The sequence below is a fragment of the Triturus cristatus genome, chromosome 6, assembly GCF_964204655.1.
Source record: "Triturus cristatus chromosome 6, aTriCri1.1, whole genome shotgun sequence".
NCBI lineage: Eukaryota > Metazoa > Chordata > Amphibia > Caudata > Salamandridae > Triturus > Triturus cristatus.
The window spans coordinates 913,382,803-913,407,866 of record NC_140589.1 but is presented as its reverse complement, the minus strand read 5'-3'; the positions used below and the strand labels follow the sequence as shown (position 1 = coordinate 913,407,866).

The 25,064-nt window shown below is 44.7% G+C and overlaps 1 protein-coding gene across 2 annotated transcripts in view; it reads left to right on the top strand.

Annotated features, from left to right (window-relative positions):
- ADGB (androglobin) overlaps nucleotides 1-25,064 on the top strand; it is a 1,188,702-nt gene that overhangs the window by 222,686 nt on the left and 940,952 nt on the right. For both annotated transcript variants that reach the window (XM_085611585.1, XM_085611586.1), the window contains exons 8-9: nucleotides 9,305-9,489; nucleotides 15,205-15,327. In XM_085611585.1, the coding sequence (XP_085467711.1) occupies nucleotides 9,305-9,489; nucleotides 15,205-15,327 (308 nt within the window). The remainder of the gene's footprint in view (nucleotides 1-9,304; nucleotides 9,490-15,204; nucleotides 15,328-25,064) is intronic.

Below are 25,064 nucleotides of genomic sequence, written 5' to 3'. Positions count from 1 at the left end.
TCACACTATATTACATACAGCAATATTTAAGGTGTAGGGTGGGCAACAGAGTCGACGGCGTTTCGATCCTTATGAGAGAGATACAGGATCATCATCAGGACTTAATTAGTTAAATTGCCCTTATTTAGAATGCCTCATGTTGCCATGGAGGCAACGGAGAAGGTGCCGATTCGCGATCTGGCAACGTTGCGTTAAAGATATGGGTTAAGGTAGGACAATGCCTACGGACAATTACTTCCGGGAAGAAGGACACGGATAGGTCTCAATAAACTGGCAGAAATGGGTTCCGTGGCCATGCAGTGTGTACGGACGATGCCGGATCAACTGTGGACATGGCAACATGAGGCATTCTAAATAAGGGCAATTTAACTAATTAAGTCCTGATGATGATCCTGTATCTCTCTCATAAGGATCGAAACGCCGTCGACTCTGTTGCCCACCCTACACCTTAAATATTGCTGTATGTAATATAGTGTGAAGGTGGCAATCTGAATACCAGATGTTTCGCTATTCATTATTTCTAAAAAGAAACATCAATGTAATTGCCTGAATGTGTTTTATCATTTTCTGTCTACTTGGTATGTAAGTCATAGGATACAGGCTTGTGTCCCACCGAAATTCTACTTACATTTCCTGGTTCACTGTTAAGAACTTCTACTTATTAAAGTTGCCATGCCCGGCTGGACATTGGCTATAATATAGTTCCAATTTTGACTATATTCATTTTTTGCTCTATCGTTTGGTTTCAGGGACCACTGTTTCCTGTAATATGAGGCTCACATTCTTATCATTCCCCACAGCAGCCTCTCTCCACAGGCTTAAAAAAAGTAGTAGACCTCCCAAGTGTAACACCTCACAGGGGTGTCAGTTTTCTCCAGAACTCATCACTGGTGCTAATTCCTAAGCGCCAGTTACTACTGCCACTCCACATAAACGATTGAAGACACAGCAGGCTCCACAGTAATAGAAAGTAAAATGCCCTAAGTTGCAGGCTGTCCTGTTGACAAAGGACACTGGTGGGGCTGACCAGGGCGTTTTCGTAGTATTACCTTTTCCTTGGGGTTCCAGTTCATAAGTGTCAATTTCTTTAGTCAGATCCTTAGTTCCAGTACAGTTTTCCTTCAATAATACACAGGTTCTTATAAACCAGTTTCCTCAAATACCAGCTTGTAAGTTCTCTTGAAGTTCCTTTTACTTGTAAATCCTTTAAGTTTCATAGTCCATAATCCATTGAAGGAACATACACGTAGGTTCTTCCAAATCTTCGCCAGTTTTAAAATGAAGAATGATACGCAGGCAACTCTTGTAGGACAGGTAGTAGATTTATTCTTAAGATCACTTCTTAGTTACAGGTTACAGGATGTTAGTCTGATCCATTAAAGTGCCCCACCAGGAGCAGCCTCAGCCCTTCCACACCAACTGATTCTCCCTTCAATACAAACCCACTGAACATTCTATATGACCTCATCATAGGCTGAGCAGCAAATCAGAGAACCACTGTAGGGAAAGTGCATTGGGTAATTATTACATTACAACACAAACTTTCCGAGCTCCTTGAGGAATGGATCGCCAAAGATCCCGCCTTGCGCCACCTGACCGGCCTCTGATGTAGCGAGGTCTCCCAACTTCGGGTCTATCTTAATGAGTAGGGATCTGCGCCTCTCTGTGGAGATGGCACAGTTAGCATTCCCTAAGAAAATGATTGCCCGTTGGGCCCACCTGGACAAGGCATCGGGAGAAATCAGAGCCCCTGGGGCTTGGGTGTCCTCAGCCATATTGAACATTTTGTCAGGGGGCCTGTGAGGTCAGGGAAATTGTCCTGACATGACCGCCAGGAATTATCAATCCCTTTTTTTGGGATTCCCAGATAAATGTGGCTAAGAAGGTCGCCATCCTGGCATCGATCTCTGGAGTGAGCACCACTTTACCAGCAAGGGATGGTCCGGGGCATTCGGCTCGATGGCAGTTCCTGATATTCTTGTCAAGAGGTTTTGGCAGCCTGCTAGCCACATAGGAGGCCTCTTTGTCACAGGGAGCCCGTTTCCGAAGAATGTTATGTTATGTTATATAATTTTATATAGCGCACGGATGCCGCAGCAAAGTGGCGTCCCGGCGCTTTGGAGAATAGTAAACACAACATGACAGAAAAAAAGAAAAAGATGGGCCTAAATTGTGGTGAAAAGGAAAGTTTTAAGAGCCTTTCTAAAAGGAAGCAACTCAGGGATGGAACACAGAGGGGCAGGCAGAGAATTCCAAAGAGTAGCCGCCAACACTGAGAAAGAGCGTCCGCCCATCCTAGATTTTTGGAAACGTGGTACGATGGCCAGATTAGATCCAGCAGAGCGAAGAGCTCTGGCAGGAACATAGTGCTGGATAGTCTGTGCAAGGATGGGAGGGGAGGCTGCTTTGAGAATCTTAAAAGTTAGGCAAAGAGCTTTAAACTTAATGCTCTGCCCCACCGGCAACCAATGAAGATCCTGAATAGTCCGACGGGCCGAGACAAACTTCGGAAGGCCAACAAGCATCCTAGCTGCCGCATTCTGAACTCTCTGAAGACGAGATAACTCGGCCTGATTAAGACCCAGAAACAGGGAGCTAGCATAATCCAGCCTGGTGAGAACCAGGGCTTGGACAATAATCTGTCTGGTCTCCGCATCGAAGAACTTAAAAATAGGTCGGAGACACTGCAGAGTACCGAAGCAGGTGCCAGCCACACGTTTTGTGTGGGAAGTAAAAGAAAGCTTATGGTCGAACCACACCCCAAGGTTTCTAACCTCAGTTACAGGGGAGGGAACGGGGCCAAGATCGGAAGGCCACCACTGATCTCCCCATAATTCACTATCCCTACCAAAAATAATAACCTCGGTCTTAGAGGCATTCAGTTGGAGTCGATTGTTCGCCATCCAGCCAGCCACAGCTTTTAAAGCTGACTGAAAGGTAGGGGCATCCATGTTGTGGTCGCCATTAAGAGCCACCGCCAGCTGCATGTCATCGGCGTATGACACTAAGGAAAGACCAAAACTATGGGCTACCTTCGCTAATGGCTGAACATAAAGGTTAAACAAGGTAGGGCTCAGGGCCGACCCTTGGGGAACACCCTGGAGTATGGGGCGTGAAGCAGAAACAAAAGGGGGTGTGGAAACCTTAAAGGCTCGATCTTTAAGAAAAGAGCGAAACCACTCCAGTGCCACCTCTCCCACTCCTGCTTCCATCAGGCGGTGTAAGAGAATCTGGTGAGACACCGTATCGAAGGCGGCACTGAGATCCAACAGGATCAGTGCCGCCGTCTGACCCCGATCTAGCAGCTGCCTGATGTGTTCCACCACAGCCAGGAGGGCAGTTTCTGTGCTGTGGCCAGCACGAAACCCATTTTGGGAATTGTCCAATATATTAGCTTCCTGCAAGTGAGAAGATAAAATAGCGTTAGCATGAGCTTCAGCTAATTTAGCAGGCCAGGGCAGAAGGGAGATAGGTCGGTAGTGTTCGGGCTTGGTGGGATCAAGGGCGGGTTTTTTAAGAATTGGAATGACCGTCGCCTGTTTCCAAGCTTTAGGGACACTGCCCGTGCTGAAGGACAAATTAATGAGACCATGAAGAGCAGGAAAGCAGCCTTCAGCGAATTCCCGGAATTGAGATGGTCTCATGGGATCATCCGGGGAGCCGGATTTAACTTTAATCGTCAAGGCAGAGAATTCATCCAAGGTCGGACTAGGAATAATCAGTAATGGTTTATGAACCAGTGACGTATGGCTAGTCTCTACAATAGGAAGCTGGGCAAATGACTTATAGATAGCCTCCACCTTTTCGACAAAAATTGAGGCTAAATCCTCACAATGCGTCATAGAGGGTTGAAGGGCAGCAGTATCAGTCCTTTTACTGGTAAGGTCCTTACATATCCTGAAAATGATCTTGGTGGGATTAATGCTATTCTTGATCTCCTTGGAGTAAAAAGCCGCCCTGGCCGCACATATGGCCCGATGATACACTCTAGTGCAAGCCCTATAGGCTGCCTTGAGGTCAGTATCATACGTTTTACGCCACGCGCGTTCTGCATTTTTACAGGAGATTTTAAGAGTTGTAAGTGAATCATTATACCAGGGGTTAGAAGGGCTTGATCTGGTCTTACTCCACTTAACCGGGATAAGTGAATCCAATGCGTTATTTAGCCACTCGCAAAAGCAGTCATAGCCGCGGGAGACTTCAGAGGGGGGGTAGGGGATGAAATTTCATCAAGAGCTGATGGAAATGCTCTAGATTTAAGTTTCTCCAAGGGCGTCTAAGACTGGCTGAGGGATTGTTTTTAGATGGAGAGCAGGAGGTTGTAATACGAAATTCAATGAGATGGTGGTCAGTCCATGCCATGGGTCTGGGATGGAGCACTGAAATATTCGTAGAAAGGTTTGTCAAAACAGGATCCAATAGATGGCCACCTATATGAGTAGAGGATTGTACCATTTGAATCAGTTGGAACGCCTCAAGATCAGCAAGCAGGCTAAGAATCGAGTTGGAAAGTGGCGCGTCCATATGCAGATTAAGGTCGCCGACAATCGTAAAATTAGCAGATTTTAAAGCTAAGGAAGAAATTACCTCCGGAAGGCTTTGACGGAAGGCGGCCTCAGGCCCAGGAGGTCTGTAAATTAGAAGTCCTGTGAAGGTAAAATGGGGGTTCACTGAGATGCTAAATAGAGAATGGGGAAGCATGAGCTCTTCAGGTCCGAGATCTGAATGGTTAGTTTTAGGGGCCTAAGTTGGGAGGACCTTGCCCTCAGGGGGATTTGTCACTGGGCACCAGGACCTCTCGTGGTCAGAATCGCCATCCTGGCAGTGCCTCCGAGACCAGTGGGCTAGAAGGCAGACTAGGATCCGCAGGAACAGGGACCTCGTCGGGTGGGGTGGAAGGGGCACGATCTAGAAGGACTTTTTGAAGCCTGGCGAAGGCACCTAGGTCCACTCCAGAGGTCGCAGGTTGCTCAGGCAGTTTCTTTCGGGGGGGGGGCAGGTGGGGGCAGAGGCTGGCCCTGGAGGTAAAAGGCCTGAGGGATCTGTAAGTCTTTTCTTGATGGGATGTGTATACTCGAGAAGTTTCTTCTCCAAGTGCGCCACCGCTGCTGAGACCACCTTTACAAAGAAAGGCATCAACTGCATCATAGAAGTCATCTGTGACAAGAAAGTAGGAGAGTTCCTCCTCCTCGGCGTAATAATCCTCGTACTCCTCCATAAGTGCCACTTATGGGTGACTGCGCAGTGAATGAGAGGCACACACTTGGCTGGGTACTGTGTATTTTTAGGAGGGATAAGGGCTGGGGGGTTCCCAGGTTTGTGGAACTGCAGAAGCTGCAAGTTGTGCCATCCACTGATGTACCAATGATGCCAAATGCCAAGGCAGATACCGTATGCCCTTCACTTTAATGTGTTATCGCCGCCTGGGTCATATCTGCGAGATGGAGCAACTGGCCCAAATGAGCACTGCAATTATACAGACCCCAGGAAGGGTGTTTAGACTCCAGGCAGTTGGGGGCAACAAACACAGATATTGTGGCCCTGGCACCGCAATTAGAGCATTCAGCAACTCACATTCAAATGCTGCAATGCACTCTGATCCACTGGCTTTCTTCTGAGTAGACACCGAGAAGACGTGTTAGCGGTGTGCGCCCTCTAGTTGCCGGAGGACCACTGCATGCCCTGTCCCAGGTTAAGACGCTGCAAACACGTCGAAAAGATTCACGTGTGGCGCAGCGTGCACTCCCATGATCAATAACTGAGGTGTAGTAGCCCGCCTGTAAGGAGAAACCACACAATCAAGAGTAACACAATAAAAACCTTATATGGCCGGAGCCCCGACACTTAGCTTTGCTGAGGGCTGCGGAGCAGTGAAGAAAGAGGTAGAGCGAGGGAGGACAGTGCTTTAAATGGGCCGGTGCTCACCGGTACTGAGTACCGGCACTTATTTTCAGGCAAAGAGAGTACCGGTACTCCATGAAGCAGCAGGGCTCAGGCCCTGAAGTACGGGTACGTGCAACAGATGTCTGCGCTGGGGTGCTCCTGCAGTGTTAGGTTCTCATCAGGCGAGCAAGCTCCCCCGTCGTGTGGCAGCCCGGGATGAGACAGCTTACTGGGTGCGAACACAGCCGCACGCGTGTACTTCACAGGTCTTTAGAAGACCAATTGCTTTTTAACGAAGCTTTGTTATTTCTCACCCCTTCTTGAGCCCCTGCATCTCTGCTGCCTATTGCTGAGAGATTACGCCCCCCCTTTAAATTTGACTCTAGTTGCAGCTCTGGTTCTCATTGGCATCCCAACAAGAATGAGGATATGGTCAGAGGTGCCGAGAGTGGAACTGAAGAACCAGGGTCGGTCGAATCCCGACGTCCGCTCATCATCCTGTGGTTCTGGAGAACTCCCTTAACCAGGGGTCTTAAAAAAGTAAGCTTTAATGCAGATGTTCTGATTGCATGTAAATCGCTTAAATGCCCATGGCCCAAATTCGCGCAATATCAAACTGCCAATAATTAGGCTCTGCAGGTATGATATAGAAACCGATGCTTGCCACGTCTCTTATGTAAGGAGGCAGTTTGATTTTGCGCAAATTTGTCCCATGGGCATTTAAGCGCTTTACACGACAATCAGAGCATTTGCGTTAAAGCTTACCTATGTGGCTATTATTAAATTCCTGGCTCACAGACACGCCCCCAGACACGCCCCTAAATACATACCCAGTCTTAGTGAGTACCGGCACTTCTAATTTACCATTTAAAGCACTGCTAAGGATTATATGGACCGCCCTTGGACTCTGAATGGTTGAACTAGTTTCCTTCATATTACCTAGCGTTTATGGGAAATGACGTTTGAACATGGTTAATGTTAGTGGCTGCTGGAGCAAAATAAATAGAGAGAGAAAGCCTAATCCTCGCCTCCGAGTCCTGATATAAAATTCCTGCAACACTCTTTTTACTTAACTATTTGTTATTATTTTTTTTATGGATTCATCCTGCTTAGTTTTGCCTACAGAAATACCTGAACCCAGTAATTTATTGGAGGTTGATTTATTCTTGGCCACCTTGTTTTTGCTGTTTTATAGTATCTTCTAGTTAATGGATTGTTACTTTTATAAAATATTAGGGGCCACATGTACGTAGGTTACAATTTGCGATTACCTGATAGCGAATTTTTGTGATTCGCTATTAGGAAGTCACAAACACCTATGTACTTATGTGTCCTTGGCACATTTAGCAGTTCCTAATGGGGTCACAATTGACCTACCTCATTAATTTTCATGAGGTAGGTCACAACGTGCGACCTACTGGGAATTGCTAAAAACACAGGGATGGTGGCCTGCTGGGGACAGCAGACCACCACATCTGTGTTTGCTTTTAAATAAAGCAGCTTTTTTTGTAAATGCAGCCCATTTTCCTAAAAGGACAACAGGAAGCATTTCAAAAACAAAATTGAAAATTGAAATTCTCCAAGAGTAGGCGTTGGTCCGTGGGACGACTGCCTGGTCTTAAAAAATGTTTTCGCAAACATTCACAAAGGGGAAAGGATTCCAGGGGCACCCCTTCCCATTTGCGAATGGGTTGAAGTTGTTGGTAAAATGCAAATGTTTTACGACTGCATTTCAGTTGAAAAAACATTCTTACATACCACCGTGAATCGCTATTAGGAAGGGAAATACTTTTACAAGCCCCTTCCTAGTACTGAATCGCTTTTGCAATTCAGTAATAGGTCACTGAATCACAAAATGGTCCTTTGTACATAGAAAAACTATTTTTCTCGGTCGCAAACCGCACGATTCTGCAAATTGGACCATTTCTGACATGTAAAAAGCTACTTACATATGGCCCATGGTCTCCTCTTTTTTTCTCTCAACATTGGGCTTCTTGAGATAAAACTGAAGGGGGACTGCTTTTACCCCGAATATTAAATCTCTCCTGGGAGTAAGCATTTGTTGGTGTCAGCTACAGGTCACTAAAGAGGGTATATCATGATTTATTTGTTTTAGCTCTGTTGCAGTTATCACGTGGAGGATTTAGAGGGATTTCAGTACGTCATTATTTAACGCTTTTGCTTTAAAAAATCCCCTGTAAAGTCATTTGCATTAGTAAAATTACTTCCAACATCGAGGAAGAATAACTCGCTGATGTTTGTAAATTTAAGATTGTCTTGAAATGACCCACCAGTTGTGACCCTGTTTCATGCTGATGTATTGCCTCCTTCGTGGTGGCCTACTGAGCATGCATTCCACGATTCTGCGTTATGAGTGAAAAGAGGGGTGGTCAAATGCAGTGAAGAAGAAAGCCGAGGTTCAAAAAGACCCTCAACTGAGTCTGTTGCTAACTTTGGTAGGACTGAATCTTGTGGCTCAAAATGACTGCTAGAATCTTTGGCTACGAGAGCTAGAGTTGAAGTTTCACTCCTCTTCCCTTTAAAATACTTTCTCACAAAGTATTTTATAAATTTAACAAGTGGGGATAATTATATTTTTAAATCGAGGACTGCATCATTCATACTATTACCATTACTCTCCATTACTCACTTATTGCTCTCCCTACAGTATTCTCTGTTGATCTTAAAGTCAATGTAGCTTGTAAGTCTTCCATCAAGACCGTCTTTATTGAAAGTCCCAAGTGGGACCCTACCCAAAAGCAGTCAGCAGAACCCAATGAAATTTCAAGTACCGTACCAACTATCGAATAATCACCAACCTTATACCTGGATCACCTCCTGTGCCAACACTCTACCCCACTTTTCTGGAAACAACAAGTAGGTTGTCACCCACACCCTTCCCAGCAGAACTTCTGCTGCAGATGGTCCAGCCTCCTACGCCTCTTCTACATCAGCTTGCTAACATCAGGGAACAGCGGGGACACAAGAGTACTGGAACAGTTGTAGGCCCTCCATCTTCCTGCCCTTATCATCACTCTCCTCTCCTCATGGCTCCCTTACATCTCTCCTCTTATTGCCCACACATGCAGTCTGAAGCACCTAGTGATCTTTGATAGAGCAGCACCTAGTTCATTTGCATGCTCCAAAGATGTTGGGATTCCACAGTTGGAATTATTTATTAAAGAAGACACCCTGGAATAACAGTAGTATATAATGATCAAATGTTACAGGTGTATTTTACCTTTCATCACAAGATTATATCCCTCTTCCTACATAACTGTCAACAGCCAGACCTTATTGTTTTCCCTTTCGTATTGGTCATTGTTTACTTCACAGTGCTCAGCCTATTGAACAAGCTCAAAACTTTAGGAACCGTTATGTTAAAATTACTGCTAAATCTCTTGATTGATTCTTGCTTTAGGGAAGGGTATCATGACAAGATTTGGAAACTATTAAAAGAAATTTTGCCTGGGTTTAAGTTTCCTGATGATGAAAAAGTAGAAGCCAGTACTCCTGTGAGTGATCCAAACGTTACCGAAACCAAGGCAGCAGAGGTCAAAGATGAAACTCCGCCAGTCGTTAAGCAAGCAGAAAAGCCCACTAAAGGTAATACTCTTTATCACTACTATTCAGTGTCAGGTTTATGTATGATGCTTGTGCTGTTGAATATATAAGGCTTGGTGCTTTAGGGTTTATAGATATATAAATGAGCAGGAGGGAGTCTGTCGCACCTACAACGTTGTCCCCTTAGCTTGTTCAAGACCACAGTAAAAACCTTGGTAGTCCTTATTTTATTCCTAGGGCACTTTTTTCTATGGCTGGAAAACTGAAATACCATTATTTTAATCTTGCTTTAAGAGTAAGTCCATAATGACTATAGACAGTACATACCATATCAACTCATAAAAGAAATACAGTTCCTCATTCTGAATCACAATTATGTAAATAATACAAATGTCAGAGTGTAGACAGAAGGGAGGGAAGGCATGAGGTGCTAAGTATGTGTAATTCTTTCAAGAAGAGCACTACTTAATTCATGCGTAGATTCAGTATTTCTGCTAATAGAACTTTCTGACTACAAATATACAAGAACATGTTGAGTGCAGTACGGCTCCAATTCAACAAGCCTTTGGATTGTCGAAATATGAGTTGATGGAGTTCTGAATGGATTTGCATGGAGTTTTCTTTATTGCTTATTGTAATGAATTGTTATCTTCACCCATCAAAAACAAAGGCAATATAACCAAGTGGAGTAGTAGAGTTTAGAGTAGTCTTCACAATTGTTGAGAAAGAATGGTTTTGCATCGGAGGGTAAGCATGAGCTCTAGTAGGAATTTGTCCTCCTCATTTTTAATATTGGAGCCAGAGAGGTCAGTAATTATAAAACTGGAGTCTTTTATTGCATGTATCTGTTTGGTCGATTTGAATAGGTATGAATTTGTGACTAATAGGTATCCAGGACAAGCAGTTGAAAAGCATATATCCAAGGACTTTCAAAGTTTGTAATATAGTTCCAAAAAGAGGGCCTGTCTCAAAGGCCCAGTCCATGTAGACTTTGGGGGGTACGGAAGATTCTGTGATGAATCATTCATTTGGTTTGTGCTACTATATAATCTCCAGAGATGGAACACGGGTATCAATGTACCACTGTCTCGCTCCCAAACACATAAAGGGCCAATTATGAGTCTGGTCCTGATGCACCCTGACTTTCTGGGTCTGCCATCAGCGTTGCATTGAGCCAAGGCCTTTAGAAAGGCCATGCTTGGCATTTGCAGCACGCTTGTTATATTCTGTTAATAGGTATTACTAAAGCGCATAACATTCACCTGGGTGTATCCTGGTGCTGACAATTCAGAGAAGTAGCAAGAATGAAGAAGATTTGACTGTTTGTCAAATGTCTGCTTAAATATCCTGATCTTTAGTGCTTTCATAAAGGAAACAATTAGGTGAATGAGCAAATTTGTATTGGGAGAGCATTCCACTCCTTAGGTCCAAGTACTTAGAAACAATGCCTCTCCGCCATACATTTCTTAAATCTGGGCACCACCAAAAGGTTTGAAGGTGGAGATCGAAGATTTCTTTTAGGGGAATGTCTTAATAACCGGTCTTTCAGGAATCCTGGGTCCATCCCCTTAAGAGACTTAAATATTAAGCAGCAGTCTTTAAATGTGATTTGCTGTTTAATTGGCAGACCTTGAAAGTTCTTCAGATAAGGAGTGATTTGTATTCTTCGAGGAATTCTGAGGACCAGTCTGGCCACCACATTCTGTTTCACCTGCAGTCGCTTAAGATCATTTTCAGGGAGGCCAAGATAAATTCTATTAGCATAGTCTATTCTGGCACCAATAACAGCTGCTATAATTGTCCTCATAGCATCCATAGTTAAAACTGTTGGATCTTCCTGATTGTTCTTAGCATGAAGACACATTTAGAGCCCACTGCATTAATGTGTGTCTTAACCCCTTCTGTGCCCATGACGAGCTGGACTCGTCATGGGCCGCTGTTGCGCTGTGCCCATGACGAGTCCAGCTCGTCATGAACCCCGCCCGCTAATGCAACGGCCGGCACAGGGTGGGGAAAGGGCGTGGCACACAAGGGGTTAAAAGAGAGATGTTGACCAAAACAAACACCCAGACGTTTTACCACTAGTTTATGGACAGGAAGCACACCCATTTCAGAAGGCGGAAAATAGTTAGTACATAAAAATGGATTTTGACCTAACTCCACAATTGCCGTTTTATACACATTTAATTTTAGGTGGTTTTTACTCATCCAGCTACTAAGAAATGCATCATGAACCTGAAATTATCTTGGAAATGCTCGGAAGTATCAAGCTGGAGTAGGATCTCACAGTCATTCGCATAATTGAAAATCCAGCACCTTCTTTTCACAAGCTTTTTTAATGCGGGGTGGAATGTACATGTTAAATAAATGAGGGGACAGGGCAGACCTGTGGGACTCCAAACTCCTTCATTAGATCTGTTGCTATGAAAGGCTTGAGTTGCACTGCTTGAGCCCTATTCTCCAAAAAGGAGGTGAGCCATTTTAGGGCATCTCCCCAAAGCCTGCCAACCACAGTTGATCCAAGAGAATATTGTGGTCGGCTCTGTCGAAGGCTGCCGACAGGTCTAATAGTATCAGAGCTGGGATAGTCCCAATATCCAGATCCCTCCTCAGATCATCTATGCCTGATAGAATTGCAGCTTCAGATCTGTGTTGTGGTTGAAAACCAGCTTGATAAAGAAATCCAACTTGATTTTGAACAAAATAGTTCAAGTCAGTGACAAAGGCACTCACCTCCTTCCCTTTTGGCTCCCTCTGGTGCACTTTGGGCCCTAGTGATTTGCAGGGGCCTCCAGCCAAACTTCCACAGTGGGCTCACCAGCTGTGCCCTCTGTGCCTCATAAACTCACGTCGGGCTCTGCATCAGTTTAGGTGCAGACTTCAGTCCCATGTGCTACAGCTACAACACATATCAGTTGAGGAGGTCTGTTCATTGAAGAATAGATCAGAGAACTCAAGTTTCTAGTAGAAACCTGGCTCCACTTCAGTCTATTCGAGTTAGGGTGATCCGCTTGGCGTTGACTTCCTTCCTGCCAACCATCAAAGGTATATGGAGTCAAGCTATCCTGGCTGATGAGGGCTAAAAGCCCTAAACCAGTCCTAGGATGCTTGTTTCCAGTCGAGAGATGACCTGGCCTGGCAGTTCGGGCTGGACTGTTCCCATTGGGCGCAGGGTCAAGACTGATTTGCATATGGCTGCGTCCAAACTGGAATGGCATGGTGAGCAAAAAACAATGGATTTAGGCCCAGGTCTCTGTACTGGGGTGAATGTATGACATTGATCTGCATTCTGTCCATCAATTGTTCTTTTGCATTTGTCACCCTGAGTGGGACGGGTATGCCCAGACGTGGGTCCTGTGCTCTCCATGCCACTGGAGTCAAGCTATCCTGGCTGATAAGGGCTGAAAACCCAAAACCGGTCCTAGGATGCTTGTTCCCTTTCCATGGATGACCTTGCCTGGCAGTTCGGGCTTGACTGTTCCCATTGGGCACAGGGTCAAGACTGATTTGCATATGGCTGGGTCCAAACTGGAATGCGTGGTGAGCAAAAAAACGATGGATTTAGGCCCAGATCTCGGTACTGGGGTGAATGTATGACATTGTTCTGCATTCTGTCCATCAATTGTTCTTTTTGCAACCATTAAAGGGAAGCAGGTACAGGGTCTCACAGTCAACACCACCACCATGTGATACTGCAACAAGGAGGGCAGTGTAGGGTCTTGGGTCCTGTGCCAGGAAGCTCCGCATCACTTGAAATGGCTGAATCACCAGGGAATTTCTCTGGTCAAGGATCACCAAGTGGGATCTCTAAACCTCAAATCAACAAACTCAGCTGCTAACGCTTAGCGGATCACGAATGGCAGTTACACCCAGGGGTGGTGCTGGGTGTCTTTCAGCAATGGGGAGAACTCTAACTTGATCTTTTGGCTACAGCACTATAGCATTTATTCAACAATCAAGCTGCCACTCTGGGAGGATCTTCTGTCGCAACAGCTGGGCAAGGTCTTACATCCTGGCCTGCGCAACCTGTACCTCCATGTGTAGAGATTGAGCAGTGGCAGGTGAATCCTATTGATCTCATTTCTGAAGTTGCTGATGCTATCTTGTCAGCTAGCTGCCCTTCACAAAGTTGGTGTGTGCGCGGCGCAAGAACAAGTTTGTGGCTTTTGTGCCAATTAATATATGGACGCATTACAGGTCAAACTGTTGGACGTTGTTTTGTTTGTTTTATCTTTGGACCAGCAAGGACTTGCACTGGGCACAGTTAAAGGCTTTTTGGCAGCTCTTTCGGCTTTCTACGGTTGAGTGCTCACTCTTCTTTGTTCATATCACCGCTTGTGATGAGGTTTCTTAAAGATCTACAACATATGCTTCCATCGAAGTCTTTTGTGATGCCAAAGTGGATCTTGAATTTGGTTCCCACTTTTATGATGTGCATCCCCTTTCAGCAAATACACAGCTGCTCACTAAGCCTTTTGACCCTGAAAAATGTCTGTTTACTGTCAATAATGTCAGCTTGTTTCATAAGTGAGCTGCAGGCACTTCCAGTCCAGCTACTGTGTACACCCTTTCTCCGTAGACAAACTGGTGCTGCAGACTAGAGCTGCATTACTGTGGAAAGTAGTAACAACGTTTCATGTCGAGTAGGCTATCACCCTTTTGACTTTCTTTGCTCTGCCTTATCCTCAAAAGAGGAGGAAAGACTCCATTGTTTGGATTCCATGAGAATGCTCACATTTCTACATTGTTCGTACAAGAGACCATCAGGTGGATCAGTTCTTATTGGACTTCTCGGGAGGAAAGAAAAGCAAGGCATTGCGGAAAAGAACAGACCTCTATCAGAAGCAGCCATCTGAAAAATGATGGGCTTATTCCACTCAAGCCAAGGCAGCTAATACTCGGGTGGCATGCAGAGTGCCTGTCCTGAATATCCATTAGGCTGCTACATGGGCATCTGATAGAGAATTCTAGTCACAGATTCCTTACCTTACAATATTCCTCAGACTTTGGACTGGACCTGGAAGATTTTTGAGTTGTACCCCTGTGTCCCCGTAGGTGGCTTCATTTGGCTCAGCGTTTTCTGTGCCAGAAGTAACGCTCGTGGTACCTATATAGGCTCCACCCTGGTGTGCAGACAGCAGTTCTTTCCTTTCTATGCCAGATAGTGCTGATCCAGTCTGAGCTACCCCACTTTTTGACTGGATTTTTTCGACATTTTGACAAATTTGTTTGAGAAATGTTTTCCTGGTGTGAGGTATGTCACCCAAGAAACTGGCTGGTTTCAAACCATGTAGGGGCATGGAGTGCTGCAGTCCATGCCATGCAGGTACTGATGTGCATGCACACGGGGGCACATGTTGTGCTTACCTGTTTGCATCCTCATGGCCTGAGGCACCAGGGGGCCCTTTTCCCCATCTCCACACTTATCATGGCAATCGCACTGCCATGAAAAGTGAATGATAAGGCACACAAACTTTTTTAATGCAGCCTTTCAGTACTTGAGATAGGTGTCAATATTCCTTGTTATTCGTGGAGTTCTTTATTTGGGTATAGCAGGATAGTGTAACTTTTACTTCACTTTTCCAGGTATGTAGCTGACTGAATCTCTACATTTGTGCCATGACCTCTATGCTTTTTTCGTTTTGCTCCATGAGCAATGATGTTTATAGATCTTGGAGCTATGATTGTCTGTGAAATAAATGCATTCTTTGTTGTTTTGTAATTGTTGAATATATTCTGTTTACCTTTTTCTGACAGATAAATCAGAAATAAAAGATGGTGGCAAGAAGAAAGGTGAAAAAGACAAGGCCCGCTCTGCTTCTCATTCTGCACGACCGTCTACAGAATCCTTCAGTACTTCTCAGCCTCTTCTTCCAGAATGTATGTACATTCAATAATTAAAGAATGTAGATATATATTTCGGAACAACATATTTCACTTTTATTGATATTTTACTGATATATGCTAATCCATTCAATAATGTCATGAAAGTGTTCTAACGCAATTAGCATATATGTATGCAAAGTGGTGCCTATCCACGGGGGAAGCAGAGCTCTTCAAGCACAAAGATGTTTTAAAGGTTGAAGGGGACAAATATAATTGCACCTCAATGATAAACATATTGAATATTTAACCATAAAATTCGATTAATCAAGGACCGGGTTATGTTCAGGGAAAGTGAGTTCTAGATTCTTGTAGCCGAGTAAAAGAAGATTATGAAGCATAGATTTCGTTTTTTAACCTTAAGCTGAAGCTCTGTATTATTTATTGTGTCACTTCACAAGCCAAAATGGTATCCTTTAAATTACATGCCGTCGAAATGTTGACAACTTTAGTTTAGTGAGTGTCAGTGAAGAGAGATCATTAGAGACTAAGGGCCCCATTACAAAGCAGGTTGGACAAGCGTCCGACTGTCATTGTGCCGTAAATGCGCCCAACCGACAAGGAGTCGGCATTCCGACTTCCCTAATTACATTGCGGCCGCCTTCACGGTGGTCGCAAAGTGCATATTTCCTATTGCTGCTGGTGCCTGCCATATGGTGCAGGAATGTTTAGAGGGGCACATCAGGTGCCCCCCATGCCCCATAGCAGAGGGCCAGGAAGAAGTGGGCCCTGCTAGGAGCACCCAAAGTCCACATGCTTTTTAATGGCAGCCAAACCGCCATGAAAGGGCAATCGGAAAGCGAAATCGTAATCCCGACGGAGGAGCCAAGGCTGGCTTCTCTGCCATTTGGGGATTACCTTTCCACCTGCCACCCCGATGAGCTCCGTGAGCCCGCCGAAAGCTGAGCAGAATCCCCACGTGGGTTTTCTTCCAACCACTAGTATCGTAATATGGCAGTCGGGTGAAAACCTCTGATGTTGGGCAAAAAGCCTCTGACGAGCTGTCAGATAGCTTTCCGCCCAACTTCATAATGAGGCCGTAGGTGTGATGATAATTCTTTGCTCCAAATATGAGGTAGGGGTCTGTCTGTAATGTGTCATATAGAAGCAAGGAGCATTTACAAATGTACCTGTGTCACACATAAGGCTGTGTTCAGGGGTGGTGCTTGGTCGATATGATTTGGGGGTGTGCTGCAGATTTCCCAACAATCACACTGGGATATCTTCTTAAAACACATTATATGAGAAGCAGGACATAAGGGGGGCTTAAGGGGCAGTGGAAAGAGAGAGGAGAGCATATTGATAGGGGCACCTAAAATACAACATTTCTAAAATGAATCAATATTTTTTAAGGCCTTCAAAACAGAGAAATAGGGTATGTGTGTGTTTTTGTCAGTGTGGGCATGTAAAAATCACAGGTGAAATCTGACAGCCACTTCACCCTACCTGACTGAAAGCACTTGTACCCAACTATTTACTACAGATCCAACTTTTATAGGCATGAGTAACACCTCAAACAACCCCTCCCGAAGCTACGCCACTACCTGTGTTTCTGAGTAACCATGAATACCACAAATGAAAATTGATCATATAAAGAAAACAATTCATCCTTTAGAGCAGGATAATCTCCTACAAGCAGCTAAGGAAGTGCTCCTAAAGTGGGGCAAATCTATCCACCCGTCATTATAACTATTTCATCCTATCAGCTCTTGAAGAAAACCTGCTATTTTAACTGTACTTCCAAGAATAAATGAAAACTGCCTCCTTAATGATATTACTGGAGAAAGGCACTGTGGCTAATAATATTCAAACACTGTTATTCCAAGTTGCCATTTGTCTTTATAGGTCTCTGCTCTAGACAGCGCATGTGCTATCTCAAAAGAGACATGTTGTGTATACTTTGTGGGCTTCATCCCACCCATAGGTTTCCCATTTGCTGGCTCCATCGTGGCTCTCCTAATCTTTCTCCCCATTTGAACATTGGATGCATGTTTCATGCCTCTTACTTTGTTCAGCCCTCCCCAAGAGCCGTGGCTAATTAATTACTACTATCCATCTACTCCTCTCCTTTAAGGATCATTTTAGTAACTTCTTTTTTCTTTGTTTAAGAGCCCATCTCAGGAGCAGTCGTGTTTTCACTCTCTCCAAGCGCTATGTCATTTCTGTAAACAGGCCTGTAAATCATGTTCTTATCTCGTTTCTTTTTCCATCCCACAGTTACCTTGCTGTCGCTTTCTCTATCCCTCACCCCATGTGTCTGCTTGCCATGTGCTTTCCCGACCGCCATGAAATTGTTGTCCCCAAATCCGCATTTTTTCTTATCCTGTCCCCCAATCATCCTCCTCCTGCTGTCGCTTGTTCCCTCCTGCGCTCTGTGGCTCCTTGCCCTATGAGCGTAATGGAACCGACCTGTAAATCATGTTCTGATCTTGTTTTTCAAGCCACAGCATGCTTTTCAATTACCAGGAGAGCATTCGTGGGGAGAGAGCAAGAAAGTCAGCAATCCCCTCCATGGTCTCCATTGCCTTGCAAGGTCATGCAACAGCTTTGTTTCAACTGCCCTTCACTCACTCTCTCACCCCTCTCCCCACCCCTGAGATAGTTACAAAAAACATGAACACGTTATGACAGGCTTGCTGGTTACTAATAAAACAGGCTGCAGGAAGGGCTTTTTTCAATTCACTGAATGATCATTGTAAAGCATCACATACCACCAACTGCACTCATAGGTGCTGGAGTGCATCTGTATGGTAAGCATTTTGGGGTTTAGAATACAGCACACAGTGCATCAGCAATCCCATCCATGGTTTCTATTGCCTTGCAAGGTCACATGACCGCTTCTTTTCAGCTGCAATTCACTCACTCATTCTCACCCCCCTCTCCAGCCTGAGATAGTTAGTAACAACAGGAACATATCATAACAGTCTCGCTGGTTACTAATAGAACAAACTGCAGGAAGGGCTTGTTTCAATTAACTGGATGGACATTGTAAACTGCCACATGCCACCAACTGCACTCGTAGGCGCTTGAGTGCATCTGTATAGTAAGCGTTTTGTGGTTTAGAATGCAGTGCACAGTACATAAGCAAGCACATGGTTTGGTATGTTGTAGAATTACAGGTTACAGTCAGATGATAAGGAAAAGGCTTATTGCAAGATAAAATAAGCAAAGGTATTTTCAACAGAAGGCCCCCTGCCTTCGAGATGTAGGTTTGGTAAATGTTGATGCCAGCAATCAAATACATTCATATTACTCAGATTTTGAAAACTGAAACCTACCAGGGGCACCAAAAAGGCACATTGCGCATGCAGGTCTCTAAGCCCCGTGTGAACCATGATATCAACAGTGGTAATAAACAATACAGTCCTATTAGATAACACTTTAAGGCTTACATATCTGAGTACTACAAACATTTGTTGCTATTACGCAAATTAACAGGACTAATTTTATCAACCTCATAACGTCCAAAGGCTGAGTTTGCCCTGCCAGGATCTGGCCATGTGACCCAATGATAACAGTACAGTGGCCTACTGGCTGGAGCACCACTTTCCTGCAATGACCTTGACATCTAGGTGGCTGCTGTAACTCCAATTCACTGACTGGAAGGAAGGTATGGTCAGACTATACGATGTTTATTTCAAACTAGATAGAGACCACAGTGACCCACAAAACACCATGTAGTAGGAAGAGGTAATATATTTAATAAATAATTCCTGAATATGAATCTACGCATGCAATGATATCTGCATTTTGATGACTGTTGGCTGTGACACTTTTAGCCACTTGAATAGATCATTGGGTTCAGTGCCAGCAGCAGGCGTGTGTGTAACATGCAAGTCACAAGTATGAATTGCTCTAAGGCAGGCAGTACCTTCTGTTCTTGAGAAGTGAACAAAATTGATATCATGATTTCACTAGGTAATTTTGGCAGCGCTCATTAAAGGGAATTTACACATTTTATATTGTGTTTTGCTCTCTAACAAGTGGTACATTTAATTTGGGATACCTTGTTCATGAATGCCCAAGGTTACACAAAAGAGTAACAGCGCATCAGCGATGGGCACTTGGGTGCTGCATCTGCCTGGGGAACACTTATCATCTGCCCATGCAATGCTGAAACACATTGACATTGACAAAGCCAATGGCTCTCGCATTGCTGAGACCGATGGGCTTTGCAAATGCTTGTTTATTTTTGTAATTGTTACTATATATATAGAGCTCACATTTTACACTGTATCTTTTTTTTACTTTAAGTAACTTGCTATGTATGTATCGCTCTCATTTTACTGGTTTTTTGTTGTATAATATATTGTCATCTTATGATCTTTTGCAACACCATCATATGTTTTATGATATGTTGTATATCCTGTTTTCTGCTTGTATGAAACTGTTCTTGAGTGAAGCATTCTGTCAACCTTTGCCTTGCCTGCATTATATAAAACTTCTTATAAATAAAATAAAATAAATTAATCCACACATGCAGTCTCATGGACCGTCCCAATATTTCAGAAACAAAATAAGATAGTAAAACCATGCACTCTTTGTCTGCTTCGCTAAAAGCTTCTACTTTATATCTGTATAACAGATAGTTGCCACAGAAGGGAAATACTATGCAATATTTCAGGGCCCTACTCTTTAGAATATATTCTCTGACAACTTTTGCAGTAAGGCAAAACACCTGGCCTTTAAAGTGACAAGGGAACCACAACTCTTCCAATCAGTGTGTTTTTAGCTCTTCCACCAAGAAGTGCATGATGGGGATTGTGTGACCTGCGTTGCATTATGCTGCACAACCATAAGCCTCCTTCTCAAAGGCAGAACAAGGCTCTCAAAGGCAAATCCAGATTCTCCAGCACTTTATGGAACAACACTTTTTGATTCTGCCCATGACCTGGTTTCAGTCATTCAGTCAGGGGTTTGCAAAGTGCACTACTCACCCGGGGGAAATAGAGGAGGGGGGGGGCGGGTGCAGCTCCGTTGAGGTTCATTCGAAGAGCCAGGTTTGAGGTTTCTCTCAAAGAAACTCTTACCAAATACAAAAAAATCTCCACTGACAGTACAATACACATATTTATAATCAGAAGAATCCAATCAGATGTGACCAAGCCCTACATATTATTTCAGACTGCCCTGAACTTCTTTAGACACTCCTGTGCCAAATCCACCTGCAGCCTATAATAATATCAATAAAACAATGCAACCCAAGAAAAAACATTCATCACAATTACAGGCAATTGATTCTGACAGAGCTCTAGACCTCTTCATACACACACCGGTTGTTGGCACTTCCTGCAAATCTGCAATAGTTGGCCATTCCAAGCAACTTTTCTTGGGATTCTGAGTATGCTAAACACCTAGATATGCCATCTATCTGATGGTAGGTAAGTCTTTATTGACATTTTTGAAATGTTTCAAGTATTTAATGTCTTCCTCATCTCTGATTGCATCTTCAAACCCTACAATGAATCCCTCCTTACCACACTGTTCAATTATATTTCACTTGACTGAGCACTTCAGGATAATTTCCACTCCATTGCTGGCTTTCCATGGCTTTCTAATGTACTTGAAAGGGTGGTCTCTTCACAATGTAATCAGTTAGTGGAAGAAGCACTGCATTTGGGAATGCTGTCAAAGATGATGATAGAATAGAATAGAAACAACTTGCTTGCTGTCCAAGGTGACATCATCTCTGATGATGTTGGTCAGTCTAGCTATTGCCCTTGGTTTGGTTAAGCACAACGTCCTGCCACCTTGCTCACTGTAAGCATAGGCTTGTAATATTTTTTCTTCTGATAGAGACTTAATTTCCCCAGGCACCAGGTTGGATCCAGGAAACTTAATAGAAATTCCCTCACACATTGACAGAGGGCATCGTGCGGCTCTTTGTCGGGCCTGTCGGTTCCAAATTTGATGTCAGGGCCTCTTTAACACCGCCACCTCTGCACGCTGGTGTCAGTTACTTTTTTTTTGCGCTTTCTGATGTGGATCCAGAGCTAGAATTATGGTCTTTTTGAGAGAGCCTTCCCTCTGGAAAATTATTGTTTCCCTCTCCAAATTTTCTATCGAGTGTATGCATGGGCGATTCGAGATTGTAAGGCCAAGCTTGCCATCATCAAGCTCCAGAAGAAGTCAAAGAAACGGTCTTGGTTGAAGGCACAGATGCACTTTCACACCCAGGACTGATCTTGAGGCAACATAAATAGTAAGAAGGGTAGGAGCACACTGACTCACATCATTACCCCTTTGCATCCTGGTTAGTGTAGTGCAGGATTTGACGCTTAGGGGTCTATTAGGATGGCGGACAGATAGCCCCGATCGCAACCCGGAAAACTGCTGGTCACATTAGCATGGCCGTGATGACCACGGCGGTGAGAAATTCCGCCGCCACTTTTCCCGCCGGTAGCAGTCAGCACGCATGCCTGGCGGGCGGAGCTGGACCGCTAACATGGGGCCAGTGCAGGGCCAGGCTCCGCACACATGATTATGATGCCGGCGGTAGCCAGCCTTTCTGCTGCGGTGGAACTGCCATGAAAAGGCATGCAGAGAATGTCTCCAGGGGCCGATTGCGGGCCCTCAATGTGTTGGGGGGTGTGGGTGCCCTGGGTGGGTACCCATGGTACCCCCCTACATGTCCCTGTACCAGGTGGCAGGCTCTGTGCCGTGCCTGCCACGCAGTGCAGGGATATGCAGGACATGCTCCTTTTGACATTGCGGCGGTGCTGCTGGCAGTAGCAACTGCCGCTATGTTAAAGGCCGCGATCGCACCGCCGCGGTCGTATTTCAACTGCGGAGCATACTAATTGGACTGGCGGTTATGCCGCTGTCCTAGCGGGTGGTTGTTTCCCGCTACCATGGCGGTCGGGTTCCCTGAGTGGTATTGACCTGAGGAAATTTGTGGCAGCCTGTACTGCAACCCCAGAATAATTCTCTACTGATGATGGAATAATCCAGAAACACATGTCTAGAAATACGACAATGAATGCACCAGCTTTGGTAAAAATTATGATGAACTTTGATGCAAGTGCCAAATCCTGTACTTTACTAAGCAGGATGCAAAGGGGTAATGGTGTTGGGATGTGAGTCAATGTGTTGCTACCCCCTTACTATTTAAAAAGGCTCCAGTGAGCCTACAAGCTGATGAGCTTCAGAGCTCCTGCGTGCCCAGAGTGGTATTGACCTGACAAAATGTATGGCAGCATGTCCAGCAACCCCAGAAGAATTCTCTACTGATGAGGAATAATCCTTAAACATGTGTCTAGAGATAAGGCTATGACTGCACCAGCTTTGGTAAAAATTATGATGAACTTAAATGCAAGCATGAAATTCTATACGACACTAACCAGGATGCAATGGGGTAATGGCACTAGGATGTGAGGCAGTGTGCTCCTACCCCCCTTACTGGATGATGGCACTTGACCTGGAGGATGCATATTTTTACACTCCTGTCCTGCAGTCGCACAGGCGTTACCTGAGATTTTCCATAGGCCTAGAGAACTTTCAGTTTTGTGGCTTCCCTTTGGCCTGACCAGTGCATCTCGGGTGTACACGAAGGTGATGGAGTTTGTGACCTATCTGTGGAGGTTGGACATACCAGTCTTCCCATTTCTCAACGACTAGCTACCGAAGTCGGGTTCTCCTAAACAGTCATACCCCAACTTTAGACACCGGCCAACCTGTTAACATCATTGTGCTTCTCCATCAATGTGCTGAAGTCACACCTGACTCCTTCATAGCGCTCTTCTTCATCAGAGCCATCCTGGACACAGTGCTCTTTCGAGCTAATCCTCTGACTCAATGAGTCCAGGACATTCAGGCTATGATCCCAATGTTTCCGCAGTAAACCTGGATCTCAGTGATAGCAACTCTGAGGCTTCTGGGCCACCTGCATCTTGCTCGGGGACCACGCCAGGTGGCACATGCAGACTCTGCGGTGGGATGTGAAGTATTAGTTGTCTCAGCACCAATGCAATCTGTCAGACTTCCAGGTGTCAATGGAGGCTGCAAAAGATCTGTATTGGTGGCTGTATGACCACAATTGGACCAGCGACAAACTTTTTTCTCAACTCCACCCGAGTGAATGGTTGTCATGGATGCATTGTTACTGGGTTGGAAATGGACCTCCTGAGAGAGGAGGAAATCAGAGGGCTCTTGTATCTGGCAGAAGCGGCACTCCACATCAACTTGTTGGAGTTGCATGCAATTTGCTTGGCACTAAAGGTGTTCCTCCAAACCATCAAGGGCGAATCGATGCAGGTTCTCACAAACAATACAGCTGTCATGTAATACTGCTGCAAACATGGCAGAGTGTGGTACCTGTGCCAGGAGATTCTGCACTTCTGGAAGTGGCTGAACTCTCAGGGCATTTCCCTGACAGCCCAACAACTGACAGGATGTTCAAATGCCATGGTGGGTTAACTCAGCCACCAGTGCCTATTGGATCAATGGCATTTACACTCAAAGGTTGCAAGGGCATCCTCCAGCAGTGGAGTGTACCCTGGCTTGATCTATTCACCACCTCAGAGAATGTGCAGGAACCAACCTTTAGTGTTTTAGAGTGTCTCATTTCAGTCTTCCCTGGGAGATGCCTTCTGTCTGCATTCAGGACTTTGACTCCTGTATGCCTTTCCACCCCTCCCTCCCCTGCCCAGAGTTTTGAAAAATATCAGGAAATACCAAACCCAAGACATCCTAGTGACTGAAGGGTGTGCCACCTAAAACATCTGGCCATTAGCATTTCTACTCCAATCAGTCTTCTCCTTCTGGAGAACCTTCTGTTGCAACAGCACTGCTGAGTCCTGCACCCAATCCTGCTCAATCTACACCTCCATGTGTGGCGATTGAGTGGTAACAGTTTATAGGTTTTAGTTTTCCTCCCAAAGTGGTTGGTGTCATTCTGGCAGCCAGATGCCCCCCATTTAATCTATATATTCAGGGTGCTGGGAGTAGTTTTTTGTCTGATGTTCTTCGCGTCAACCCTTATATGCAAATTTGCCAGACATCCTTACATTTTGTCTTTCCTTGGCTCAGCAAGGCCTTACTGTAGCTACAGTTAAAGCTTATTCGTCTGCCCTTTTGGCCTTTGTAAACAAAAGGACACAAAGGGGTATGCCCAAATGACCCTCCTATACCTGGGCATAGAACAGCTATAATATAAACAACAGATGGGATAGAGGGATCAATCTCTCATTTATTTTTTGCCCAAGGAACCACGAATTACCTCGCCAATTTAATGTTTAAAGTAGCGCAATTATTTGAAAAATTATTGGTCAGGTACAAATATTTATCGGCGAGACTCAAGACAACATATATATTCACAGTGAATAAAACACAGCGTGAAAAAAATGAAACATAAATTACAGCAACAAACATATATAAAATGTCAATCATATACACAACATATACATTCCCCTAACAACTTCAATAGCATGTACACTTATACATCTAAGTGTTACATTCAGAGGTAGTCCTCTTAGCGCCAGAGGTTTCGCTCCTCTATCTCAATCATTTTTATGCGCGAAGTAACTAATGTTTCATTCAAACAATGGTTGGACTCCTCCTTTATCTGTCTGTCAACGCGGTCGCGTTTCTGCCCCAAATTTCTTTAGGCCTCCTCAGTACAGGGGTATACTCTATCTGACATGTAGTCCAGGCTGATAGGCACTAACAACAACTTATTATTTTCTATTGTGAATACTCTCTTCCCCCATTCGGTGGTTGGATATTCTCTCAGTACC